The 21,746-nt window shown below is 53.6% G+C and overlaps 3 protein-coding genes and 1 long non-coding RNA gene across 12 annotated transcripts in view; 2 read left to right on the plus strand and 2 right to left on the minus strand.

The window, feature by feature from the left end:
• The window catches only part of STRADA (STE20 related adaptor alpha), a 26,742-nt gene extending 15,176 nt beyond the window's left edge, over positions 1 to 11,566 (plus strand). For 5 of the 8 annotated variants that reach the window (XM_040640413.1, XM_040640414.1, XM_040640417.1 and 2 more), the window contains 9 exons: positions 3,045 to 3,147; positions 3,563 to 3,684; positions 5,144 to 5,252; positions 5,371 to 5,494; positions 7,086 to 7,257; positions 7,795 to 7,899; positions 9,761 to 10,020; positions 10,328 to 10,370; positions 10,669 to 11,566. In XM_040640413.1, coding sequence (XP_040496347.1) covers positions 3,045 to 3,147; positions 3,563 to 3,684; positions 5,144 to 5,252; positions 5,371 to 5,494; positions 7,086 to 7,257; positions 7,795 to 7,899; positions 9,761 to 10,020; positions 10,328 to 10,370; positions 10,669 to 10,821 — 1,191 coding nt within the window. In that variant the 3' untranslated portion in view covers positions 10,822 to 11,566. The remainder of the gene's footprint in view (positions 1 to 3,044; positions 3,148 to 3,562; positions 3,685 to 5,143; positions 5,253 to 5,370; positions 5,495 to 7,085; positions 7,258 to 7,794; positions 7,900 to 9,760; positions 10,021 to 10,327; positions 10,371 to 10,668) is intronic. The other 3 variants (XM_008693603.2, XM_008693599.2, XM_008693600.2) reach the window with 1 other exon arrangement.
• On the minus strand, positions 11,179 to 14,145 carry LOC121104973. Its single transcript, XR_005837348.1, has 2 exons — positions 13,946 to 14,145; positions 11,179 to 12,682 (listed from the first exon to the last, which is right to left on the minus strand). It is a non-coding gene; the product is annotated as an uncharacterized LOC121104973 (long non-coding RNA).
• Positions 14,146 to 14,232: 87 nt separating this feature from the next.
• LIMD2 (LIM domain containing 2) lies at positions 14,233 to 16,673 on the plus strand. The gene is made up of 5 exons (XM_040640418.1): positions 14,233 to 14,375; positions 15,145 to 15,239; positions 15,426 to 15,470; positions 15,553 to 15,692; positions 15,768 to 16,673. Exons 2-5 carry the CDS (start codon positions 15,198 to 15,200, stop codon positions 15,925 to 15,927), a joined length of 387 nt encoding a protein of 128 aa, XP_040496352.1. The 5' UTR covers positions 14,233 to 14,375; positions 15,145 to 15,197; the 3' UTR covers positions 15,928 to 16,673.
• Positions 16,674 to 18,235: 1,562 nt separating this feature from the next.
• The window catches only part of MAP3K3 (mitogen-activated protein kinase kinase kinase 3), a 58,013-nt gene continuing 54,502 nt past the window's right edge, over positions 18,236 to 21,746 (minus strand). For both annotated transcript variants that reach the window (XM_040640410.1, XM_040640411.1), the window contains one exon: positions 18,236 to 21,014. In XM_040640410.1, coding sequence (XP_040496344.1) covers positions 20,786 to 21,014 — 229 coding nt within the window. In that variant the 3' untranslated portion in view covers positions 18,236 to 20,785. The remainder of the gene's footprint in view (positions 21,015 to 21,746) is intronic.

Genomic DNA, 21,746 nt, shown 5'->3' on the forward strand with positions numbered 1-21,746 from the left:
CTGAGGCACTTGGAATGCACTATCCAGTATCTTAGGATTATTCTGAAGACTGGACAGTGTCAAGAAGCTATACTGGCTATCAATGAGCCTAGAATTTGTTTTCAGAGCATTTGAAAACACAGATAACTGTAAAAACCAAAATCAAACCAACCTTAACTATTTATCGAGCTCTTCTTAGGATTCTCTGTTTTCTTCGTTTTCTCTGTTCCGTCTTACGTGTTGAACAGGAGAGTGACCAAACAGTAGGCAGCAAAAGAGGGAGGAGAAGAACAGAACTCATATTAATTGAGTATCTACGAGACACCAGGTAGCACTAAGCTCTTTCCATATTTCATCTCGTTTAATTGCCACAACAACCCTATGAACGGGGAATTAATCCACTAATGAGATAACAGAGATCCTAAGAGTTTAGAGTGACTTGCCCAGGGTCACAGAGCAAGTGATAGACCTGAGTTCAAGTTCTGCCTCTCTCTGGCCCCTCAGCCTACACTCTTTGTAGTATACCATTTGTCTTACTTAAAATAGCCTTTCCCAAATTATCTTTTCCAAAATTTAACAAAAGATTCTCTGGATGAGTAGATTTGGGAAATGCTAGGTTAGACGAAGTTAAACAAGTTTCTTTACTATAATACTTCTCAAAGCCTTTATATGCTTTGAAAATGCTGCATTTTCTCATTTAACTGAACGTGTAAACTGTTCCTATGTGTTAACTGCCAAGATCCGTGTTCCGGGGGGCCTACTTTGGGGAAATCCTGCATTAGAACAGCCCAGTAGAAAAATGGACAAGAGACGCAAAGAGGCAGTTTCACCTGGGAGAAACCTACATGGCCAATAAATACATGAAAAGATGTTCAACCTTATTAGTAACCAAGGAAATGTAAATCAAACCCACAATGACATTGGCAAAAATTAAGTCTGATTAAGTGATGGAGGAAAGTGGATCAATGAGAACATACATATAATGCTGGGGGGAGTGTAGATTGGTATCACCATTTTGGAAAACAATTTTGTATTAGTTTGTAAAGTTGATTGTTCATTTACTCTGTAACCTAGCAATTCAATTTCTGGGCATAAGCTTTAGAGTAGTTCTGGCATATACACATCAGGAGACACTTTCAAATGAGTTTCTAATAGCACAGTTCATTAGAGCAGAACTGAAAACAACCCAAAAAGCCCATCAACACTGGAATGGATAAACTGAGATATAGTCACAAGATGACTATTACACAACATGGGTGTATAGCATGGCTAAATACAACAATATGGATGAATCTTAGAAATAGAAAAATTGATTGAATTAGAAATTTGCTGACAGGGCTCTCATTTGCTTGACGAGATTCCTCCTACTGTCATAGTAAGAGGTGCAAGAGGAAGAACCCATGTGGTTTCTTTCCCCATTGGCAGCATGAACTCTTGAAACCAGATGTGCTTGAAACATCAGGTTTAGGAATATAGCATATGAAATATGAGCTGGCCTAAGGTTCTCCATTTCAGTAGGACACACATCTGAAGAAAGAGGATCCAAAAGAAAGAAAAACATAGCCCCAAAATCATGCAAATAAATTTAGGTCTAGAAGAAGGAAACAGCCTTTTGAGCTGTTGGTCTGCCATCGATTTTGCTGGGCACTCTTCTTCTGGACCTCAAAGGCCAGAGGTGTGATGCCCACATCCTAACTGGCTGGAGTCCAGCTTCATTTGCAGCAGGAACAAGGAAGCAAGTCACTTCCGCCGCCTGGGATGATGGCTGAGACCTGACAGCTCTGTTCCTTGCCTGCAGCCCTATGTGTTGGCTCGGTTTTCTGTTTTTTTATTTTGTTTTGTTTTGTTTTTTGCTTCAGTTGGAAATATCAGAGAATAATTGGCCTGGGCTCTTGGTTTGCTAAAGAGAGGACTTCTTATGGCCACACTTTCCCTATAGCAAGATTCAGCCTGTGACTTTTAGGATCTTGTGGTCAGGACCTTATATAGGACCCCCGCATCTCTCTATCCCCCTTCTCTTTTCTAAACATGGCCTTCTCCAGACATTCTTTCCCCAGTTAAGAATTTCATAGTTTTTGGGGCGCCTGGGTGGCACAGCGGTTAAGCGTCTGCCTTCGGCTCAGGGCATGATCCTGGCGTTATGGGTTCGAGCCCCACATCAGGCTCCTCTGCTATGAGCCTGCTTCTTCCTCTCCCACTCCCCCTGCTTGTGTTCCCTCTCTCGCTGGCTGTCTCTATCTCTGTCAAATAAATAAATAAAATCTTAAAAAAAAAAAAGAATTTCATAGTTTTTAGCAAGTTGTTGGAAAGGACAAGCAAATCAACAGTCAACTGAAACTGGGCCTGTCCCCCACCCCCATTCCTAGATGGTGCTCACATTTACTGGCTCTGATATTAGAGCTGGTGACGACATTGAACACCTGGTGTTTTACATTTCTCATCGAATAGTGCTGGACAATTTCTTTTTTTTTTTTTAATATTTTATTTATTTATTCGACAGAGATAGAGACAACCAGCGAGAGAGGGAACACAAGCAGGGGGAGTGAGAGAGGAAGAAGCAGGCTCCTAGCAGAGGAGCCTGATGTGGGGCTCGATCCCATTACACCGGGATCATGCCCTGAGCCGAAGGCAGACGCTTAACCGCTGTGCCACCCAGGCGCCCCAGATCTTGTAACATTTTTAATACCAATTTCTATGTACTTCACAAGAACTGTTTTCTTTTTTTTTCCTTTTTTTTTTTTTTAAAGATTTTATTTATTTATTCGACAGAGATAGAGACAGCCAGCGAGAGAGGGAACACAAGCAGGGGGAGTGGGAGAGGAAGAAGCAGGCTCATAGCGGAGGAGCCTGATGTGGGGCTCGATCCCACAACACCGGGATCACGCCCTGAGCCGAAGGCAGATGCTTAAGCGCTGTGCCACCCAGGCGCCCCTGGACAATTTCTTTGACCCAGAGTCAGACTTCATATGTTTAGATGCCAGTCTCCTCATGGGTGTGAATCACCACCTCCCACTCCCATCCCACACCCCATTTTCTCTTACTAACCTATTTTTCTTTTTCTTTAGACCAATGAGGCAAGCTCAGAGTCGATAGCATCCATCTCTAAACAGGAGATCATGAGTAGCTTCCTGCCAGAGGGAGGGCGCTATGAGCTACTCACCGTCATAGGTAAAGTCCAGGGACTGCCATTCTCAGGCTCCAGGGCGCTGCCACGATCTCCTCTACACCCTCGATGAATGTGTGCCAGAGGCTGTCAGCTAGTTAACAGGAGTCAGGGTGACAAAACAGCCTTTGGGGGCGTCTCCTTTGCTTTCATCTTCCAAGTGTGGGGAAAGAGATCATGTTACCAGGAAAAGCTCTTTTGTAGTTTTTTCTTTTTGGCTTGTATGCTTCTGATGTCCTGGGCCATAGTCAGTTTGAATGGTTGGCTGAGAAGGAACTGATAGGAGACAAATTAAGAAATGTCAGCCACAAGGGTAACAGTAGTGACAGTTTTAACTTGAATCTTCTTTTTAGATCAAGTCTCTTTAAGGCAACCTTTGTGACTATTGTCCTTGTTTATGGCATTCCCCTTCTCTTTTAGGGAAAGGATTTGAGGACCTGATGACCGTGAATCTAGCAAGGTACAAACCAACAGGAGAGTACGTGACGGTACGAAGGATTAACCTGGAAGCTTGTTCCAATGAGATGGTGACGTTCTTGCAGGTAATAAAATGTGAATAAAATGTGAAATAAAACGTGAAGCCCACTTGAAGGGTGGGCTCTTCGTTCTAACAGTAATCACCAGGCGTCTCTTACATCTGTCTTCCGAAAGTAGCTGGCAGAAAACGAAGGTGGACCAAACCAAGATGTTACAGAAGCTCTTAATGAAGAATCCTGGGCGTTTGGCACTAAGGATTCTATAATGCTGCTCAGGCCAATTTATAGTCCCGTCTTCTTCTCCAAAGACTGCTTTGTGGCTCATTTATTCATTTATTATTCAGAGAGGCTAAGTCACTTGCCAGTAGTCACACACACTAGCAAGTGGTTGAGATGGGATTCACACCCAGGCAGTCTTGTTCCAGATTCAGGGCAACCTGCTCAGCCACGACAGCCATCTTCCAGCTCTCGTCGTCCTGTTGGCCCAAGGTTCCTTTCTGTTCCAGAAGCAAGTAGCTGCCCTCTTGTTAAACACGGAGAGACCACAGATCTAGTAGCTGGCCGGGGACTGGACTCTCCTTCACTGACGCAGGCTTGCACTGGGAACCCCTGAGATTCAGGGCCTGGGTCAGTGTATTTTCAGCGGTGGACGTGCAGCCTCTCCCCCTACTTCATTCATACCGTGTCTCTGAATTCATGCTTATCTGCTGGTCCCCTAACACCCATTCATGTGGTCAGAGTAGTTTTGTGGGTCTGAGAATGGAACCAGCAGTCAGTCCCAGCTTAGTTATTTGGGAAGAAAGATACCTGAGTTTATTCTAGAGCATGTTGGACTTTAGGATTCTTAATTTTTTGGAGCAGTGGACAGGTAGAAGGTATTGCCTATTTGGCCTTAGCTCATGTCCCAGAGGCCAGGACCCCAGAGTTTCTGTAGTTCTTTTGTCCAAATTTATTTTAAAATCCCATAGGTCTGACACTTTTCGTAGCTGCTCTCTCAATCCCAGGTTGCTGGAGAAGTACCTTCGAATATCTAGTAGTTATCATTTGCTCTCTGCTGCTTTGTTTCCTTGTTCTATCGATTACAACATTTTCCTTTATAATAGAAAAACAGTTTTTGTTTTCTTATCTTAAAGAGGAGTTCCGTGCCTTGGGCCTTGAAGTCAAGCTAAGCTCTAAGCTTATTACTTCCTCAGTCTTCAGTCAGCAGTTGGTTCTCATCGTTTCCGAGGTGGCGAGCTGGGACCCTCTATTGTGTTGTTCGTGGTTTCCCTGTGGGTGGGGAATTTTTCTTGAGGCCCTTTAAGATCAGCTGGTGGAGCCAAACTCAGGCAGAAGCTGGCAGAGCAGTGCAGGTCTCCCTGTGGAGACTGCAGAGCCTGGCTTCTCTCCTATGGGTGGCCCACAGGCTGCTCCCAGGAGTAGAGCTCCAGAAGTAGTAGGTCCCCATGTTATTCATGCTGCCACCATCACGAGCGTCCTTCGCCAGCGCCCCTTGATTCTGACTTCCACTTACCATTGCTTTCAGGGAGAGCTTCATGTCTCTAAACTCTTCAGCCATCCCAACATCCTGCCATATCGAGCCACCTTTATTGCAGACAATGAGCTGTGGGTTGTCACATCATTCATGGCCTATGGTGAGTGGGACAGGGGTCCTGGCAGAGAGGTGTTCTGAGACCACTGTTGTCAGCCGGCTCACGTGCGGTTTCCCTTCTCTGTTCCCCTTCCCCCTGCCCCCACAATTGTTTTCTTCAGGTTCTGCAAAGGATCTCATCTGCACGCACTTCATGGATGGCATGAATGAACTGGCGATTGCTTACATCCTGCAGGGGGTGCTCAAGGCCCTGGACTACATCCACCACATGGGATATGTACACAGGTGCATTCTTAGGAATAATCGCCCTTTCCAAGAGCAGGGATCTGGGCCTGAGCCCTTGAGCAAACAGTTGAAGGTTGACTGAAGTTAGTGAAGTCAGAGTTTAAACCAAGGCTTGGGATTCTGTCTTTGCTCTGACTTGGTAGAGCATTTAGTCTGTCAGTGCTAACTTTTTTTTTACTGAGCGGCTTGGTCCTGAGTACTGTGTGAGAAGAACATCTGACATGGACACCCTCCATCCCCCGCCTTCCTTAGAGCACCCAAACTGGTATATGTGCCCCAAAGTCAGCCCTATGCAGAGAGGCTGGGGGGAAAGCAGGTTGCTTAGTAAATGGTATCAGGAAAAGCAGCTCACAGTAGGGAGGATAAAGAAACTGGACCCTACCTAACTCCACATACAAAGGAGCACTTCAGATGTGGCCTCAATGTCTGATATAAAACTAGAAACTGCGATAGAAGGAAATGATTTTGTGGCCTGAGGCATCAAAGACTGTCTAGATATTTTAGAAGCACAAAACATCTTAAAACAAAAAAATTGATGTTTTTAACTATATCAGAATTAAAGATCTCTCTCCAGTGAAGGACACCATGAACAAAATTAAGAAATGGGTGACAGCGTGCGAGATGTAAGGTTTGTCTAAAACAGACAGGAGATTTGTAACAAGGAAATCCTGTGAATCAAGAAAAGGATAGCAAAGCAATAGAAAAAAGAGCAAAGGGTTTGAAGTTTGTAAAAAAGGAAATCCAAGGGACTAACTGTCGTATGAACAGATGCTCAAAGCCAACAATAATCAGGAAAGCAAATTAAAACAGGAGGATGTCACCCTGTACACCTGAGACGGGTGTAATGTGGAGGCTGGATGAGGCCCAGTGTGGTGAGGAGGTGGGGTCTCCTGGCCGCAGAGTGGAAGATGGCCTGACATGGCCAGGGTCCCTCAGGACTGGGACCATCAATGCTGCTGCGGGCGGACACCCCAGAGAAACCCTCACACAGAGCCCTCAGGGGTTATATGTGGTGTCATCGTTCCCACGCGTGGTGGTTAGAGGCAGTGTCGTGTTCCCCCCTGGGACAGCGGCGAGTAAAAGTGTTAGAGCCCATCCCAGAGTACAGGTGGCAGTTAGGACCAAAGGTGAGTTGTATGCAGGTGGCAACACAGATGGACTTTGTAAACAGCACTGAGAGGTAAAGGAAGAAAGGGATGCGAGCACAGCACCGTCAGGTAAATCGAAAAGATATGCATACAAAACCATGCCACGCTTTATAAGATACCTACAAACAAAAAGTACAGATTAAAAGCAGTAGATGGTGGGGGAAGCAGTGGTCTGTGGGCATAAAAGAGAACTTGAAGAGAATATAAGTTTTAAAATCTGGTGATACGTAAATTGGGTCATGCTGTTTGCTGTTTTTTCATACACGTGCTATATAAAAATATGTGTTTATGTATAAGTGGCATGAATATATACATGTGTAAAATATATACCCAAACACTGCCAGGGAGTGAGCCGACTGGAGCTGGTATGTGAAGATCAAAGGTTTGTGGCATGAGGGGCTCCCGCTGCCCCATGACACCCTCTCTCTTCCCCACCCTCCCAGGAGTGTCAAAGCCAGCCACATTCTGATCTCCTCCGATGGGAAGGTCTACCTGTCCGGTTTACGTAGCAACCTCAGCATGATCAGCCACGGGCAGCGGCAGCGTGTGGTCCACGACTTTCCTAAGTACAGTGTCAAGGTTCTGCCTTGGCTCAGCCCGGAGGTCCTCCAGCAGGTCGGTGGACTGAGTCCTGAGGAGCCCCTCGCCAACTCAGTTTCCCAAGGGAGACTTCAGGAATTTCCTGGAATGGGGGTGCTTCGCTTCTGAATGGAGTAAGGGATTCCAGAGGGAGGGGTTCCCTCTTGGCAGGTGGACCTGGAGGCCTCTCAGCATGGGCGTTATGTGCCCATTGCAGATGGTGTTGTTTCCCCTCTGTGGGGTCCCAAACTGGACCTAATGCTATTTCAGTTCCCTTTAGAGACCTTCCCATTTTACAGGAAGAGTGAGCATTCTGGAAATACTTGGTGCTCTCCACATCCCTCCACTAAGCAGGAGCACGGGGCCCCACGCTTCCTCTTGCTTGTTACACAGCACCAAACACTCCTTCCTTTAAAATATCAGCTACTCTTTGGTAGTACAGGCAAGAAAAGTGGGCGGGATTGGAGACAGGCATTCTTTTCCTTTCCTTGGATGTCGTCCCATGCCTTTCTCTTCTAAGAACAACCAAGGCTACAAATGGAGTGATGTGTGGCTTTTTTTCTCCTGACTCAGAATCTTCAGGGTTACGATGCCAAGTCTGACATCTACAGTGTGGGAATCACAGCGTGTGAGCTGGCCAATGGCCATGTCCCCTTTAAGGATATGCCTGCCACCCAGGTGAGCCTTCAGCCTGGTTTCCTTCTTGCCTGCCCACTGCATGTCTTCCCCTGCTGTGGGAGGGAACCCAATGGGAGGAGAGCCCAGGAGCAGGCCCACTGCTCACCACTGTAGGGCCTGGAGCAGGAGTGCAAATGGAGGCCCACATGCCATGTGTCTGTTTAGATGTATAAATCAAGCTAACACATTTTTATAAATTTATAAAATATATTCTATCCTCCTACCTTGATAAATATACCTGGAAGGCCTGTTTCTAATTTATAGTTCTCAGACTTCCCAGATTCTGTGCTACCACATTCTGGCCAATACCTTTGAACCTCTGGCCTACAAGTTCAATTTCTTTTCGTGCCCCTTACCACAACTGCCCTTTGGTCACTCCTTGGCACACACAGCCTGTGGCATATTGTACCTTTGGGAGACAGACCAGGGGAGAGGCTTATCCAGGCCTTATCAAATTCAGGAAGCAGACTTCAGACATTTGGGCAAGGATTACCTGAGTCCTAAGTACCTGGAGCATGATCTAGAACTGGGCGGGCGGGGGTGGGGGGAGAGGCTCTGAGCGAGCCTCTCCCTTGAACCCACAGATTGCCCTGTGGGAAAAGGGGCAACTACAGAATGGCCAGAGGGGAACTCTGTAGAGCAGGGGGCGGTGACATTTGAGCCTTGAAAGCAAATGTGTGAAGAAAGGGAAGTGGAAGGAAGCTCTTAGGCAGAGGGAACAGCAGAGACCCAGAGTCAAGAAAGGATAGGATCTGGGGAATGGCAATAGTTATAAATAGCTGAAGTACAGGTGCTTCCAGGGGGCTGCTGGGTGATGTGGCTAGAGAAGGAAGCCACGGCAGATCCTGAAGGACTTTGTGTGCCACGCCAGGGCCCAAAGCATGTGGAGAACTGCCGACGGCTTTGAGTCCAGGAGTGATAGCCTCAGATAAATTATGTTAGAATGATCACTACAGCAGGTGGATTAGACCTAGTAGACTAGTTAGGAGGGTATGGAAACCTACATAAAGAATCTAGAAAAATCTAAGACCATCAAAGAAAGGAGCTCAGGAAAAGTGAAAGGCTACATGAGGTGAACGAGAGGTACAGATCTAGAAACAGCACGGTCCAGTAGCACTTTCTGGGATCACGGGAATTCCTTATCTGTGCTGCCCAGTATGGTGGCCACTGGCCACCTGCGGCTGTCGAGCACTTACAGTGTGGCCAGCGAGACCAAGGAACTGAATTGTAAGCCAAATTTAAATTCACTTAAGTATAAACAGCTACATGTGACTGGTGGCTGCCATATTAGGCAGCACCACTCTAGAGAGCCTTTGAGGTTTCTGGCTTGGAAGTTCAAGAGGACAACCCTAAGGACAGCAATCCTCAAGGTGGGGCTAGTTCTGCACGTGTGGAGTCTGAGGACTTTGGCACAGCTGCCCCAGCTGAGCCTGCCCCCCCCCGCCCCCACCCCGGGGGCATTGCTCCTGTGCACCCTGCCACAGCCCAGGGCAGGTGCCACGTAATGCACCTGTTTGGACCCATCTGGGCCCGGGCTCCAAAGAAAATGACCTGATGGCCGCCTTCACCCTAGGGTGAGGGCTCTACGGTTAAAAGGAGGTGATGATGTCTTATAAACAGGAGAGGAAACTGGGAGCCCCTTCCTTGCAGCCATAGTTGGGGGCTTTGTTTTTGTAGGCCCTCTCCTCTGCACTTTGGCCTAGCTAGGGTATGGCTGCTGAGCCAGAGGCCTGCGTTGCTCTGGAAAAATTAGACTTATCCTGCTTCTCTTTTCTCTACTCCCCTTCAGTATTTTGGGAAAACTGTATTTGTAAAGAAACTCTATAGACCTCCCAGGGGCACCCCCCTCCAGCCCAGGTAGTGGCTCTGTCCTCCCCAGATGCTGCTGGAGAAGCTGAACGGCACAGTGCCCTGCTTGCTGGACACCAGCACTATCCCCGCTGAGGAGCTGACCATGAGCACATCACGCTCAGCAGCCAACTCTGGCCTCAGTGAGAGCCTGGCCACCAGCACCCCCAGGACCTCCAATGGTGACTCGCCATCCCACCCCTATCACCGCACCTTTTCCCCTCACTTCCACCACTTTGTGGAGCAGTGCCTTCAGCGCAACCCAGACGTAAGGTATTTCCTCTGGGCTGGGAGTGGGCTTTCAGGGGAACACGGGGGGTTGGGGGGGGTCAAAAGCCGAGTTTGAGAGGATGCCTCTGTCCTGTAAAGGGCTGGATTCCTGGAGGAGTCCTGAGCCCTTGTGGCCAGAGGGATCAGCACAAGGATTTGCTAAGCAGCCAGCCGGGGTAGCTCTGGCTGTCGTTTTTTGGGCGGGCTGAGGGAAGAAGTTGAGGATGCTTGAGGATAAGGTGTAAGCAGCAGGGTTCTGGAAGTCTGGGGCACAGGGGTGATGCGGGTCTCTCTTCCCCTTTCTCTACAGACCAAGTGCCAGCACCCTCCTGAACCATTCTTTCTTCAAGCAGGTACAATAGCACTTTCCCGAGGCTCCCTGGGTTGGTTGGTTGGTTGTTGTTTTTTTTTTCCCTTGCCTGTGCTTCTAACTACCCTGCACCCCCTTGGCTTCGGGGTCCTTAGGTATATTCTCCTCCTCCCTTAGAATCAGAGAAATGGCCATGTGTCTGAAGCCCCTTAAAGGCGCTGCTCCTTCCTCTCATAGAGATTTTTGGCTCTAACAGGCCACCTGTCAGGAGGCCACTTGCCCCACGGTGTCCTGGGACCCAGAGCAACAGGCTCCACCCCCAACTGTCTCTCCTCTCTCAGATCAAGCGACGTGCCTCAGAGGCTTTGCCTGAGTTACTTCGCCCTGTCACCCCCATCACCAATTTCGATGGCAGCCAGCCTCAGGATCACAGTGGAATCTTTGGCCTGGTAACAAACCTGGAAGAGCTAGAGGTGGACGACTGGGAGTTCTGAGCCCCTGAAGGATGTGTACATCCTCCATCCTGGGACACGTGAGCCCCGGGGGCCCCTCCTGAGGGCTGGCCACATTCCCACCCTCCGGGGTGCAGACTGGGTAGAAAGGACATTTCTGCCAGGAGAGTTGGCCACTTACTCACTGGGAGAGAAATTCCTGGAGAGAAACCTTCTTTACCGCTCCAGGACTTCTGAGACACAGGGGAATCCCAGCAACCAGTGAGCAGAGGCCAGGAAGCTGACATTCCATCCTGGGAGCACAGGCGACCTCTTCAGAAGGAAGAGATGCTGTTCTGGCCCCGGATGGCTGAAGGCCAAGCCCAGGGTTTGACTCTTCAACCCAGGGGACTGTGTGACTTCCTTTTCTCACTCTTGCTGTCCTGCCAGGCTGTTCCATTCTCTTCCTCTGCTCTCAGATCCTATAGGTCCATGGAGGGGCAAGCAATAAGCAACCTGCCCTCCACCCTAGTCTCCAGACCTCGCCCTAATAATTGAAGGGAAGCACCAGGTTAAGGCTGGGCAGCCCCTCCTTATCCCTCTCATTGCTTGGGCCACAACACCTAAAACCTCCCATAGCTCCTCCGTGTGGTTCATCCCTTTCCCACCAAGAGTCCATCTTACTGCCTCCGGCCTGCCGCCTTGAGGCTTTCTCCAAGGCCACAATGTCTTGCCTAGCCTGAGGACTTAAGTCCTTATGCTGCTTTAGTTTCATCGCCAGAACAAATTAAAAGTTTTGGAGAATCCATTGCAGAGTGGCATTGCTGTGTGCTGGCCATACAGGCTCAGACAGGAGTCACCCAGCCCCATGTTCTGCTGACCCAGAGTGGTCCCACGAGTGCATGCAGAAGCACAGCCGTGACCACTTTCATTAGAGAGCCTCACAACACATGTAATAGATTTGTTTCCTCACCATCCAAAAATGTGAGACTATTCAATTTAGCCCGCGGCCATCAATCAAACCACTTTGGGGGTGGAAAGGTCTAGGTGCTTAAGACTAGCCCTTCCGCAAGACCACTTCTGGGCCACTAGGAGTCCAGGCATAAGAGGCTCATCTTTGGCAGGAAAGGAGGTGAAGGGTTTTGTTCTGTAACATGACTTGCAGTGTCTCCTTACCCCTGGAACTAATACCCAAAGAGCAGGTAACCCAAGAACCAGACCTGTCCCCTCTGTCATCCTGGCTGGCGGCCAGCGAGGCTGGGCAAGGGGGTGATTCTGACCTGGGTCTCCATGGTGCTTCTCAGCCTACATGGGCACCAGCCTGGCACCTTCACCCCTGCGGTTCCCTCAGAGGCAAGGTGCCCTTCTCTCGCTCAGGCACTAAAAATGTCAGATTAAGGAAGTGCCCCTCCCTCTTCCCTGAAGCTGCGTTGAACCCTCAAATGCTCTCACTTTCCCTTCCCTCAGAAAATTTAACATCAGCTTAAAAACGAAAAGTAAAAACCCTCTTCCTTTGGGCAGTTACAGGGGTTGAGGTGAAGAGAATGGACACGCGCTATGAGGCGGAGTAGGGAGGCCAGGTCACCTTTGTTTCCAACCCTCCTCCTTACCCCTGCCCAGCTCATCATTTCTTTAAACCTCAAGTTCCCTTTTCTCAACACCCTTATCAGCCCGTTTTCTTTCCTTCTGAACTGCTTTCTTCACCTTGTTGTCCGTTCCTCCTCGGCACCCAAGCTGCTGCTTCTGAGGTGGCTGCCCGCAGTTGCCCCTGCAGACCCATCCTGGGCAGGGGAGGGGCTCTCCGGGCACAGGTGGCGAGACAGTGCGAGCTGCTGGCTGCTCCTAGTGCTCCTGGTGCCGGTGAGGGCCACACAGTCCTGCCCCACTGCAGCCACCTTTGAGAATCTGGTGACCGCTGTGCACACTGCCGGGAAAGAGGCACAGAAACACAATGTTAGAAGTGCCGCACACACACCCCAGCTGCGGCGTCCTGGGCCTGCAGCTCCACCCAAACATAAGTCTTCCTCTAGAGAGGGGCAGGAGGCTGGGGAGAAAAAGCCAAGCGCAGCTGCGAGCCCTGAGGGAGCCAAAGGAACAGCTGGGGGCTGGGGAAGCCTGCTGCCTTCCTCTGGCCCTCCCCTGCCAGGCACAGAGGCGCTGAGTTGTTCTGTTCCCTGACACGCGTGGGGGCCGCGCTCTGGAGCCACTAGCTCTATTCCTGCCACAGTGTGGGAACGAGCCATGTTTAGGGCTGTGTTTGGTGGAACAGCTTCCAGCCGGACGTCAGGCAGAGCCTAGCAGTCCCTGGAGCTAACGAGACCCGGGTCTCCCAGCACAGGTCCCTCCAGGAAGCCGCTGCCCCAGGTGCGCAGCACAGCTGAGGCTCTCCCCCACCAGTGGGTGACGGTCACCTGCCTCCTGTAGTGCGGTGTGCCGGAGCCATGGCAGCCGCTGGGCCAGAGGGGCAGGAAGTAAGGAGCCAGCGGCAGGGGGCCTGGCTTCTGGCGCCAGCCCTGCCTCTCTAGCTTTGTTACTTGGAACTAGGCACTTCGGATCTTCAGGCCTCTCTCCCTTGTGTTAAAGGGTGTTAGGGTGCGTAGAGTTTTGCTTGTTTGAAGGATGGAAATCTCTTTCCCCGAAGGGAGTGCCCTCGATTTCTCGCAGGCAACCGTGCCCGCCCGCAGGAACTGGGGGGAGGGGGTGACTAAGGCCACAAAAACCGGCCACAGAAACGCTTTAGGACGGTGGGCCTTGGAGCCTCCCTGGGGCCCCTGTCTGTGGGGCCGCAGGAGAAGGCGCTGAGGGGAGGTGGTCCTGTCGGACCCGTCGTGCAGACCAGCGCGCGGTGAGCCGGCGGCCCAAGGTGACAGAACACGGGGACGCCGGGCTTCGCAGCCTCGCGTGGCGTGACCGCGTGCGGGTCGCCGCTGCCATCTTTCTCTGGCTGCCGAGCGGGAGCGGCCTCTGGCGGCGGGAGGACTCCGCGGCCGGAGGGGGCGTGGGATTCCGGACGGGGCCGCCCCCGCGGGGTCTGTCAAACCTCGGGGCCCGCGGAGCTCCGGGCGAAAACGAGGGCCAACTGGGGAAACTGAGGCAGCGAAAGGCCCAGAAGCACCCCAGTGATCCTTTCCCGCCGCAGGGGCGTCGCCGGGAGGGCTATTTGTCCCGGGACCCCAGGCGTCACAACCTGAACTCGTCCTCGCCCTGAGGCGCGCGGTACCCTCCGGCTCCGGTCCCTTTCGGTCCGGAGCGGGCCGGCGGGGCTGCCGGCTTCCCGAGGCGGGCGAGCGCGGGGCCCGCGGAGATGGTGCTAGTGCCCGTAGCGCGGGGTCGGGGCGGGGGACAGACAAAGGCAGGGGACGCAGAGCGAGGGAAAGACAAAGCGCAGAGGGGGTCGGCGGCGGCGCCGGGGCCCCGGAGGCGGCTCCGGGCGCTGCGGAGCCAATGGGCGGGCGCGGGGCGGGGGCCGGCGGGGGCGGCGCCGCGATAAGGCGGTGGCGGCGGCGGCCGCTCGGGGACCACTGGCAAGCGGCGGCAGCTCGCGCCCGCGCCCTCCTCGCACCCGAGGCGCCCCCAGGAGACCGACCCCCCGCCCCGCGGCCCAGGCCGGGGCCCCGGTGAGACCCGCGGGCGGGCCGGGGAGGGGGCCTGCATCCGCCTCACAAACCCGGGCGCTGAGGTGGGGGTGCCGGCGCGAGGGCCGCCCCCCGCGGGGTCCCGACGCCCAGCGCCTCCCCCGGTAGCTCTCGCTACGGGGCTCCGGGGCTCCGAGGCCCTCGGCCGCCCTCCCGGGTGGGCCTCCGAGCAGTGACGGAGCCGAATCCCCCTGGCGGGGTCCCGGGTCTGGGGTCCCGTCCTCGCGGGCCCCGGGGCCGAGGAGCGGGGCGCGCGGGCGGCGGCTCGGCCGGGCGGGGCGGGCGGCGCAGCCGGGGAGCGCTGTCCAAGGGCTGGGCCGGCCGAGCCGGGAGTGCCCGCGGCCTCGGCAGCGTCGGGCAGGGGTCATGCCGGGCCAGCGGATTCTCACCCACGCCCCGCCCGGCCCGCCCGCCCCTGACCTCCCCTCATCCAGGCGGGGTCCTGGGCCGCGGGGCGCTCACGGCGGCTGCGCGGCGCCCCCTCCCCCGGCCGCTCCCGGCTAACTCTGTCCCCCCGACACATGGTTCCACTCAGGGACCCCTGTCCCTTGGGGAGCAGCGTGGGGGGCGGGCGGGCGAACGAAGGGGGAGGTGGGTGAGGGGCGGAAGTGGCAAGACCCAGAGCAACAGGAAATGACTTAGGGAAAGTCCCAACCGCAGCCCCCCAGCCCCCTGCCTGTAAACACTCCCACCCCACCCTGCAGGCTAGGGAAGGGCTTGTGGGGCCCGACCGACCGACTTCCCCTTGCAGAACCCAGCGGGTGCCGCGTCTCCACCTGGGGCCTCCATCATCCCCACCGAGCCATGTTCCAGGCTGCAGAAGCCGCCCAGGCCACCCCCTCTCATGTAGGTGATCAGCGGGGCGGGAGGGCTCCTCTTCCGCAGGTGTCTGGCCTGAGGGTGAGGGGGTGAGGGGCGGCAGGTTTGCCACCCTTTGCCCCACCCCCCCACGCTCCTGGGATCTGGGCTGGTGACCGCTGCAATGGTCTGGGGCATCCCTCTGACCTGGCCCTGACTGGCCCTCTCCCTTAGGAAGCCAAAGGCAGCGGTGGCAGCAGCACTGTCCAGCGCTCCAAGGTAGGGCCCTGAAAGTGGAGTGTTGGGGGGAAGAAGGGATGGGCATGGGTCAGGCCCCTGGCTGACTCTCTTCCCTGGACAGTCCTTTAGCCTTCGGGCCCAGGTGAAGGAGAGCTGTGCCGCCTGCCAGAAGACTGTGTACCCCATGGAGCGGCTGGTGGCCGACAAGCTCATTTTCCACAACTCTTGCTTCTGTTGCAAGCACTGTCACACCAAGCTGAGGTGCGCCCTTGCCCTAACCCTGCCCTTGCCTGCCAGCCCTGACCTGACCTGACCACAGTTGTTCTGCTTCTGCAGCCTGGGCAGCTATGCAGCACTGCACGGGGAATTTTACTGCAAACCCCACTTTCAGCAGCTGTTTAAGAGCAAAGGCAACTACGATGAGGGCTTCGGCCGGAAGCAGCATAAGGAGCTCTGGGCCCACAAGGAGGTGGACTCTGGCACCAAGACGGCCTGAGGCCTCTCTACCGTCCACTGTCTCTGTAGAAGAGGGCCTGCAGAGGGGCAGTGGGAAGGGTGGGAAAGAGATTGGACCCGGGCTCAGGTTGGGGGGCAGGGTGGGAGGGGGATAAGGCCATCTTGCTCAGGCAGAGGGTTAGGGGGACAGGGCTGTGCTCCAGGATACCTTCATTCTCCCTGGGGGGGGGGTGGTTTGGGAATCAGGATTGGGGTTTGCTCACCACCCTGCTTCCTACTTCTTTCAGCCTACCCCACCTCACCACCCTGGCCCCCTGGGAGGCCCCCAAGCCCAGCTTCCCTATCTAGGTGCCTTTTCTCCAGCAAGGAGTCACCACGCCCCCTCAGGGTCCCAAGCTCCCTCACTGCCACCTGGGGCCCTCTGTGGCCCCCATGTCTCCCCATCTACCTCTGCCCTTAGCGTGGTCCTGAGCCATGGAGACCGGAGGAAGGAGAGCCCGTGTGCCCTCGCTGGGGCTCAGAATGCCCACCAAGGCCCTGGGGAGGAAGGGAGGGGGAAGTGTATTAGCCCTGCCCTCCCCTGAAAGGCGAGGCAGGGCATGCCCGGTGGGGCTTGGGACCCATCTTGCACCACCGGACTCAAGAAGCGGAAGCTAAAGCACCCGCCAGGCTGAGAGCCACAGAGACTGGCTGGGGGCTGGCGTGGGCCACACTCCTCTCTTCTCCCCTGTTGCTGCCGGTTTCTGACTGTTGTGATCAACCCTGTTTTAAACATGTTTTAACAGATTCTGACTCTGTATTATGTGGCCTGATGGGGCGGGGGGCAAAGGGGGGTCCTTTGTGGCAGGAAGGATGCAGACTTCTCATGCAGAGGTGACAGGGGACATGGTCAGCCCAGAGCACTCCTGGCCTTGATTAGGGTGGGGGTGGGGCTGGTGATGGGTGTCAGGGAAATGACACCAACCTGAGAAAAAGAGGGAGCACTCCTTTTTCAACAGTCAGGCCTCGATGCTGTCATACCCAGAGTGGTTTTAGAACTGAAACTCCACTTTGCCCCTCAGCTTTGTGTCGGTTAGGAGGGTCAGGATGGGGAGCCTGGCTGGCTCAGTCAGTAGAGGATGCAAGTCTTGATCACAGGGTTGTGAGTTCAAAGCCCACTTTCAGTGTGGAACCTACTTTAGAAAAAAAAAAGAGAGAGAGGGTCAGGCCATCAGTAGATGATGGAGCCTAGCCTCACTTCACTTCAGTATATTGGAAGGCAGGACCCTTCTGCTGAGTCCTTGTCTGGACCACTCTTGCCCTGGAAATCGGCAAAGGATGGTGGAAACCAGCAGATTCAGCAAGTGCTGCTGAAGGTTCTCTAGTTCGTTGTGTCCTTCCCCATCTGTCATCTTCCCCTTGCTTTTTCAAACTCTGGGGAGTGGGGCAGCCATGGTCACCGTCCCAGGTAGTCCAAGGAGAAACAGCTTATCTTCTCCTCTGAGAGACAAGTTTACAGCAGGGCAAACACGGCCAACTTGGAGGACCTGAGACACCTCCACCCCCACCCCCACCCCCAGAAGATTATAGGCAGGCAGTCTGGGTTGTCTGTTCCAGAACCAACTGTCCTGATTTCCCCAAACTGCCCATGGGCTACATGAACTGGTGGAGCAAGAGGGCTGACTCCTGGGGGATTTGCTGCTACTGCACCCCATACAATTCCTTAAGTTCCTAAGTGACGCCATGCCCATAGGACAGGGTAGGGGGCGGGTTTTCAACTCTGGTGGCAGATGGGCCACTGGGCTGTGTTGAGGTAGACAATGCCCCTTGAAGCAGCAGAGCTAACACTCAGCAGATATGGCATTGGGTCGTCAGCATGAGGAGAGCTGAGAGCCTCATTCAAAGCAGGCCCAAATTCTGCACTAGAGGCCTCAGATGGGGACAAGGATGGGTCTCTCCCTGCTCTGAGCTTAGCACCAGCAGCAGATAGACCAGGAGGAGAGAACAGAGAGGTGGCTCCTGGAGATGCCTGAGCCCTGCACCGGGAAGACTACTAGATGCCATGAAGTTCTCGGACCCCGGACACTGGTGACACTGGGGCCGGGGGGGGGCTGACATACCACCTTGATAATCAGCCCTGATAGAAGCCCCCTCAGCAGAGCTCCTGGAAGTGGGGAGAGTGGGGAGCCACCTCTGAGCCAGCAGTGGTATCAACCAAGTCATCCCATCCTAGGACCCCTCTTAGAGTCCTTTCAAGTTCTCTGCTGAGGGATCCACACTGGTTACCAGGCACTATACCTGGCTCCTCCTGGGCAAACACCTACTCTCTCCACTACCCAACCAAAAGCATTGCCACAGGACCCCTTGGGTATAAATGATCCCTTTTATTGTAAGTAATGCGCGACACTGGCCTGGCTTTGCACTGCAAGCCCTCGGTCGAGATATAGTCAAATAACTATGGCTGCAGGTTCTTCTGCACGATCCACAATTCAGACACAGACACAGAGCTGAGGTGGGCAGGAGGGACAGGAGGGCGGCGGAGTGTAGACTGTCCCCAGCCCTGGCCTTTCCACGTAGGTTTGGCCAAGGCTGACAGCCCACGGAATGATGAGCAAATGGCAGCATGGCCCTTCCCACAGCAAGCCTGGGGCTGCTAGGGGACTGCCTTTCAGAATCTTCGGGCCCAGGCTGTCCTAGGCCCACAACTTGTCATCTGGGTTATTTAATATAAAGACAATAAATTAAAATTAAGCAACAGCTTGATCCTGAGGATGCTGAGCCAGCATGTCCACAGTTTTTGGCACACAAAAAAATCAGGGTCTTTTGGTTTTTTTTGGAGTACGTTTGTTGGCCTGTTTGCAAATTCACTTTTAAAACCCATTCCCTGTGAGGTAAGACCCCAGGAGGTGGGGCTCTGTGAGAGCCTGAAGCTGGGACACACAGAGTCGTCTTCTCGGCACTGGCACCGTGCTCTGTTTCCTCTTGGGGAACAGGGACTAGGGACAGGGGTATGGGCCCAAGAAGAGTGCTACAGCCATCAGGACAGGGTCGTGGAGAGGCTGAGCTGCCACATGGCGGCTTTGGTCAAGTTGAAGGGCCAGTCTCCACCCTGGGCTAGGGCCGAGGTGGAGACAGGAGCACATGCTCACTGTCTTCAGAGGGCTGAGCTGGGGGTGCCTGACAGAGGCCCCTGGGGGAAAAGGATGGAAACAGAGGGGCCCAGGCCCAACTGGCACCGTGCAACACACATTCCTGCAAAACCGGCTGCTTTCATTTTCTCTTCTCTCTCTTGAGGCGTCCATCACCTGTAACAATCTAGAATTGATATATATAAAAACCATCAAATATGATCTGAGATATAAATTAACAAGTACAAGGCCTCACATTACATGATGTGAAAAGGCTAAAAACAGCGATAGAAACTACATTCATAAAAGTGCATCGTCAACAAACAACGAAGGCTTTGGCTTGTTCTGGTGCCCGTGGGAAAGTGGGCATGGCTGGCAATGAGCTGCCTGGCGCTAATCCCCAGCTCCCCGGAGAGGCCCATCCCTGGGCACTGGCGTTGTTGTTGTTGTTGTTGTTGTTCCTTTAATGACAACTCCCAAGGAAACTGGGTGTTGGGAGGGAGGAGCTCTAGCAATAGGCACATTTTGGAGGGGAGGGGCCGGAAGAAAGGACCAGCGCCCAGGCTGAGGTAAATAAGGCCAACTCTAAGCTGCTTGGAGATACTGGCTCCCTGACCCCTGCTACCACTCCTCCTCTAAGGAGGGAAAGAGGCTGAGACCTCATGGGGATGGGCAAGGCTGGCCAAGGAGGAACAGAGATGGTAGTTTGGGACACAGTTGGTGACATCATATGGACTCTCCCTTCTACCAGGTGGAGAGGGCTCTGGCTTAGCAGGGTCACGACTCACAAACAGCCTGATCCAACCTCCCTGGCTATCTACAAGAGCCTGCCCAAGGGCTCAGGGAAGCCAGCTGGGTCAGATGCCCTCACCACGCTGTCCATCTTCCTTTCTGCTCCAGTGGGGGAAAAGGTGCCAGGTCAGGAACACAAAGGCCATTACCTTTAGCTCTTTCCAATCCAGCCCAAGGCCCAAGCCCACAACAGGGATACTCAGAGCCCAAGGGTACACAGTCTCCAGTTTAGAAACTGGGTACAGCATAAGAGTGACTCCAACTTGTAAAACAGAGACAATTGCATTGACAAAACTGGGTCTCCCCGCCTAAGTGGGGGCAGTTCCACATCTCAGGCCCCTGCTGGGGGGAGGGGGGGCGCAGGGTCATGGGGGCAGGCAGGATGGGCTCCTCCTTCCCTGAATAAGGCAGCATAACATTTGCTTCATTCATCTTTGGTAAAGGACAGGGACTGGCAAAACTGACCTGGGGGCTCTGGGGAGAGCGCAGCCCCAGCCTCTGCCTTCCATTGGCTGTGGGATGCTGGGCTTTACCTCAGGCTTGGGTGGGCTCATCCAGCCCAGAGATGCCCTGGTGGTCTCCAGACATGGGAGGAGAGACAAAATAACACTCTGAATGAAAGTAACACTATTCAGACCCTCGTGTCCGTTCTGTGCCCCCAGACCTGTGAGGCTTTGGTGCTGATTGCAGTGTCAGGACACAGCCCTGAGGGTAAGGCCCTCAGCGCTTTACACACTGTCCCTAGCCCCTTCCCCTCCACGCTGAGCTTAGGATGCTGGAGCTCTCGGGTCTGGCAGGCTGGGGGCTCCCAGTCCTTGAGGCTGCAGCTACTCTGCCCTGGCTCTGAGCCCCAGTGGTAGAAGGGGCACAGACGAACGCTGGTTGGACTGGAGCTCCACGGTCCACAGCGTTGCCTGGGAGAAGCAGCAACTTTGCAGAGCCCCATGGCAGCCCTTGCCCGTGCAGCAGGGGCAGCTGGCAGCAGTGTGCCTTGAGAGCTCAGTACACAAGCTGTGCAAAGTGGTGTGTGAGCAGCTCCTCGGCCGAAGGTCTCTGGCGGGCCTCCACAAAAATGCGCCTCAGGAAGTCCCGGCCGTGCTCAGAGATGTGGGAGGGCAGCTGAGGATTGGTGGGCTGGGTTGCAATCTTGAAAATGGCGGCCATGGCTTCATACTCTGCCCAAGGTGGTTTCTCCGTCAGCATCTCTACCACAGTGCAGCCCAGGCTCCTGGGAGAGAGAATCACTTGTCACCCCAGGCTCCCTGACCTGCCCACCATCATGAAAGGAGGTGCCTTTCTCCGAACACCCTGAGGCAGGATGGGGCAAGCTGAGGGTTGACACCTCTGTAGAGGGTCCCCAAGGCCTCATCAATGAGGGCTTCATCAACCTACACCCACTCAGGTGAGTCTTGAGATTGGGGAAGAGACCCCTTAGCATGGACAGAAAGAGCTCTGAGAGAACCATGTTAGTTTCTTATTGCTGCTGCAACAAATTACCATGAGCATAAGATATAACAAAAATTTCTTCTGGAGGTCAGAAGTCTAGAACCAGTCTCAATGGGCTAAAGTCAATGGGTCAGCAGGGATGGTTCCTTCTGGAGGGTCTGCTTCTAGAGGCTGCCAGCACTCCTTGGTTCACGGCCCCTCCTTACACCACTCCAGTCTCTTGCTTTCACTGTTCCATCTCTTGCTACCCACTCTCACCAGCTGCCTCCCTTTTGTAAGGACACTGGCAATTACACTGAGCCCACCTGGATGATCCAGGATAAACTCCCCAATTCAAAATCCTTCAATTAAGCATATCTGCAAAGGCCCTGCTGCCACGTAAGGAAACATCAACAGGGCGTGGAGTTATGTGGGCATCTTTGAGGAACCATCACTCAGCCCACCACAATACAGTTCTGAGGGGAAAAGACACTCTCACAACTTCCAGGCCCTTTCAGAGGACGCACAGGAAGTG

Source organism: Ursus maritimus, unplaced genomic scaffold, assembly GCF_017311325.1.
Source record: "Ursus maritimus isolate PB19 unplaced genomic scaffold, ASM1731132v1 scaffold_24, whole genome shotgun sequence".
Lineage (NCBI taxonomy): Eukaryota > Metazoa > Chordata > Mammalia > Carnivora > Ursidae > Ursus > Ursus maritimus.

Excerpts from the sequence above, each read along its gene's own strand:
- LIMD2 (XM_040640418.1), top strand. The coding sequence starts at position 15,198 with ATGTTCCAGGCTGCAGAAGCCGCCCAGGCCACCCCCTCTCAT. Across the intron at positions 15,240-15,425 it reads CCCAGGCCACCCCCTCTCAT|GAAGCCAAAGGCAGCGGTGG; the intron begins GTAGGTGATCAG and ends CCTCTCCCTTAG. Across the intron at positions 15,471-15,552 it reads GCACTGTCCAGCGCTCCAAG|TCCTTTAGCCTTCGGGCCCA; the intron begins GTAGGGCCCTGA and ends TTCCCTGGACAG.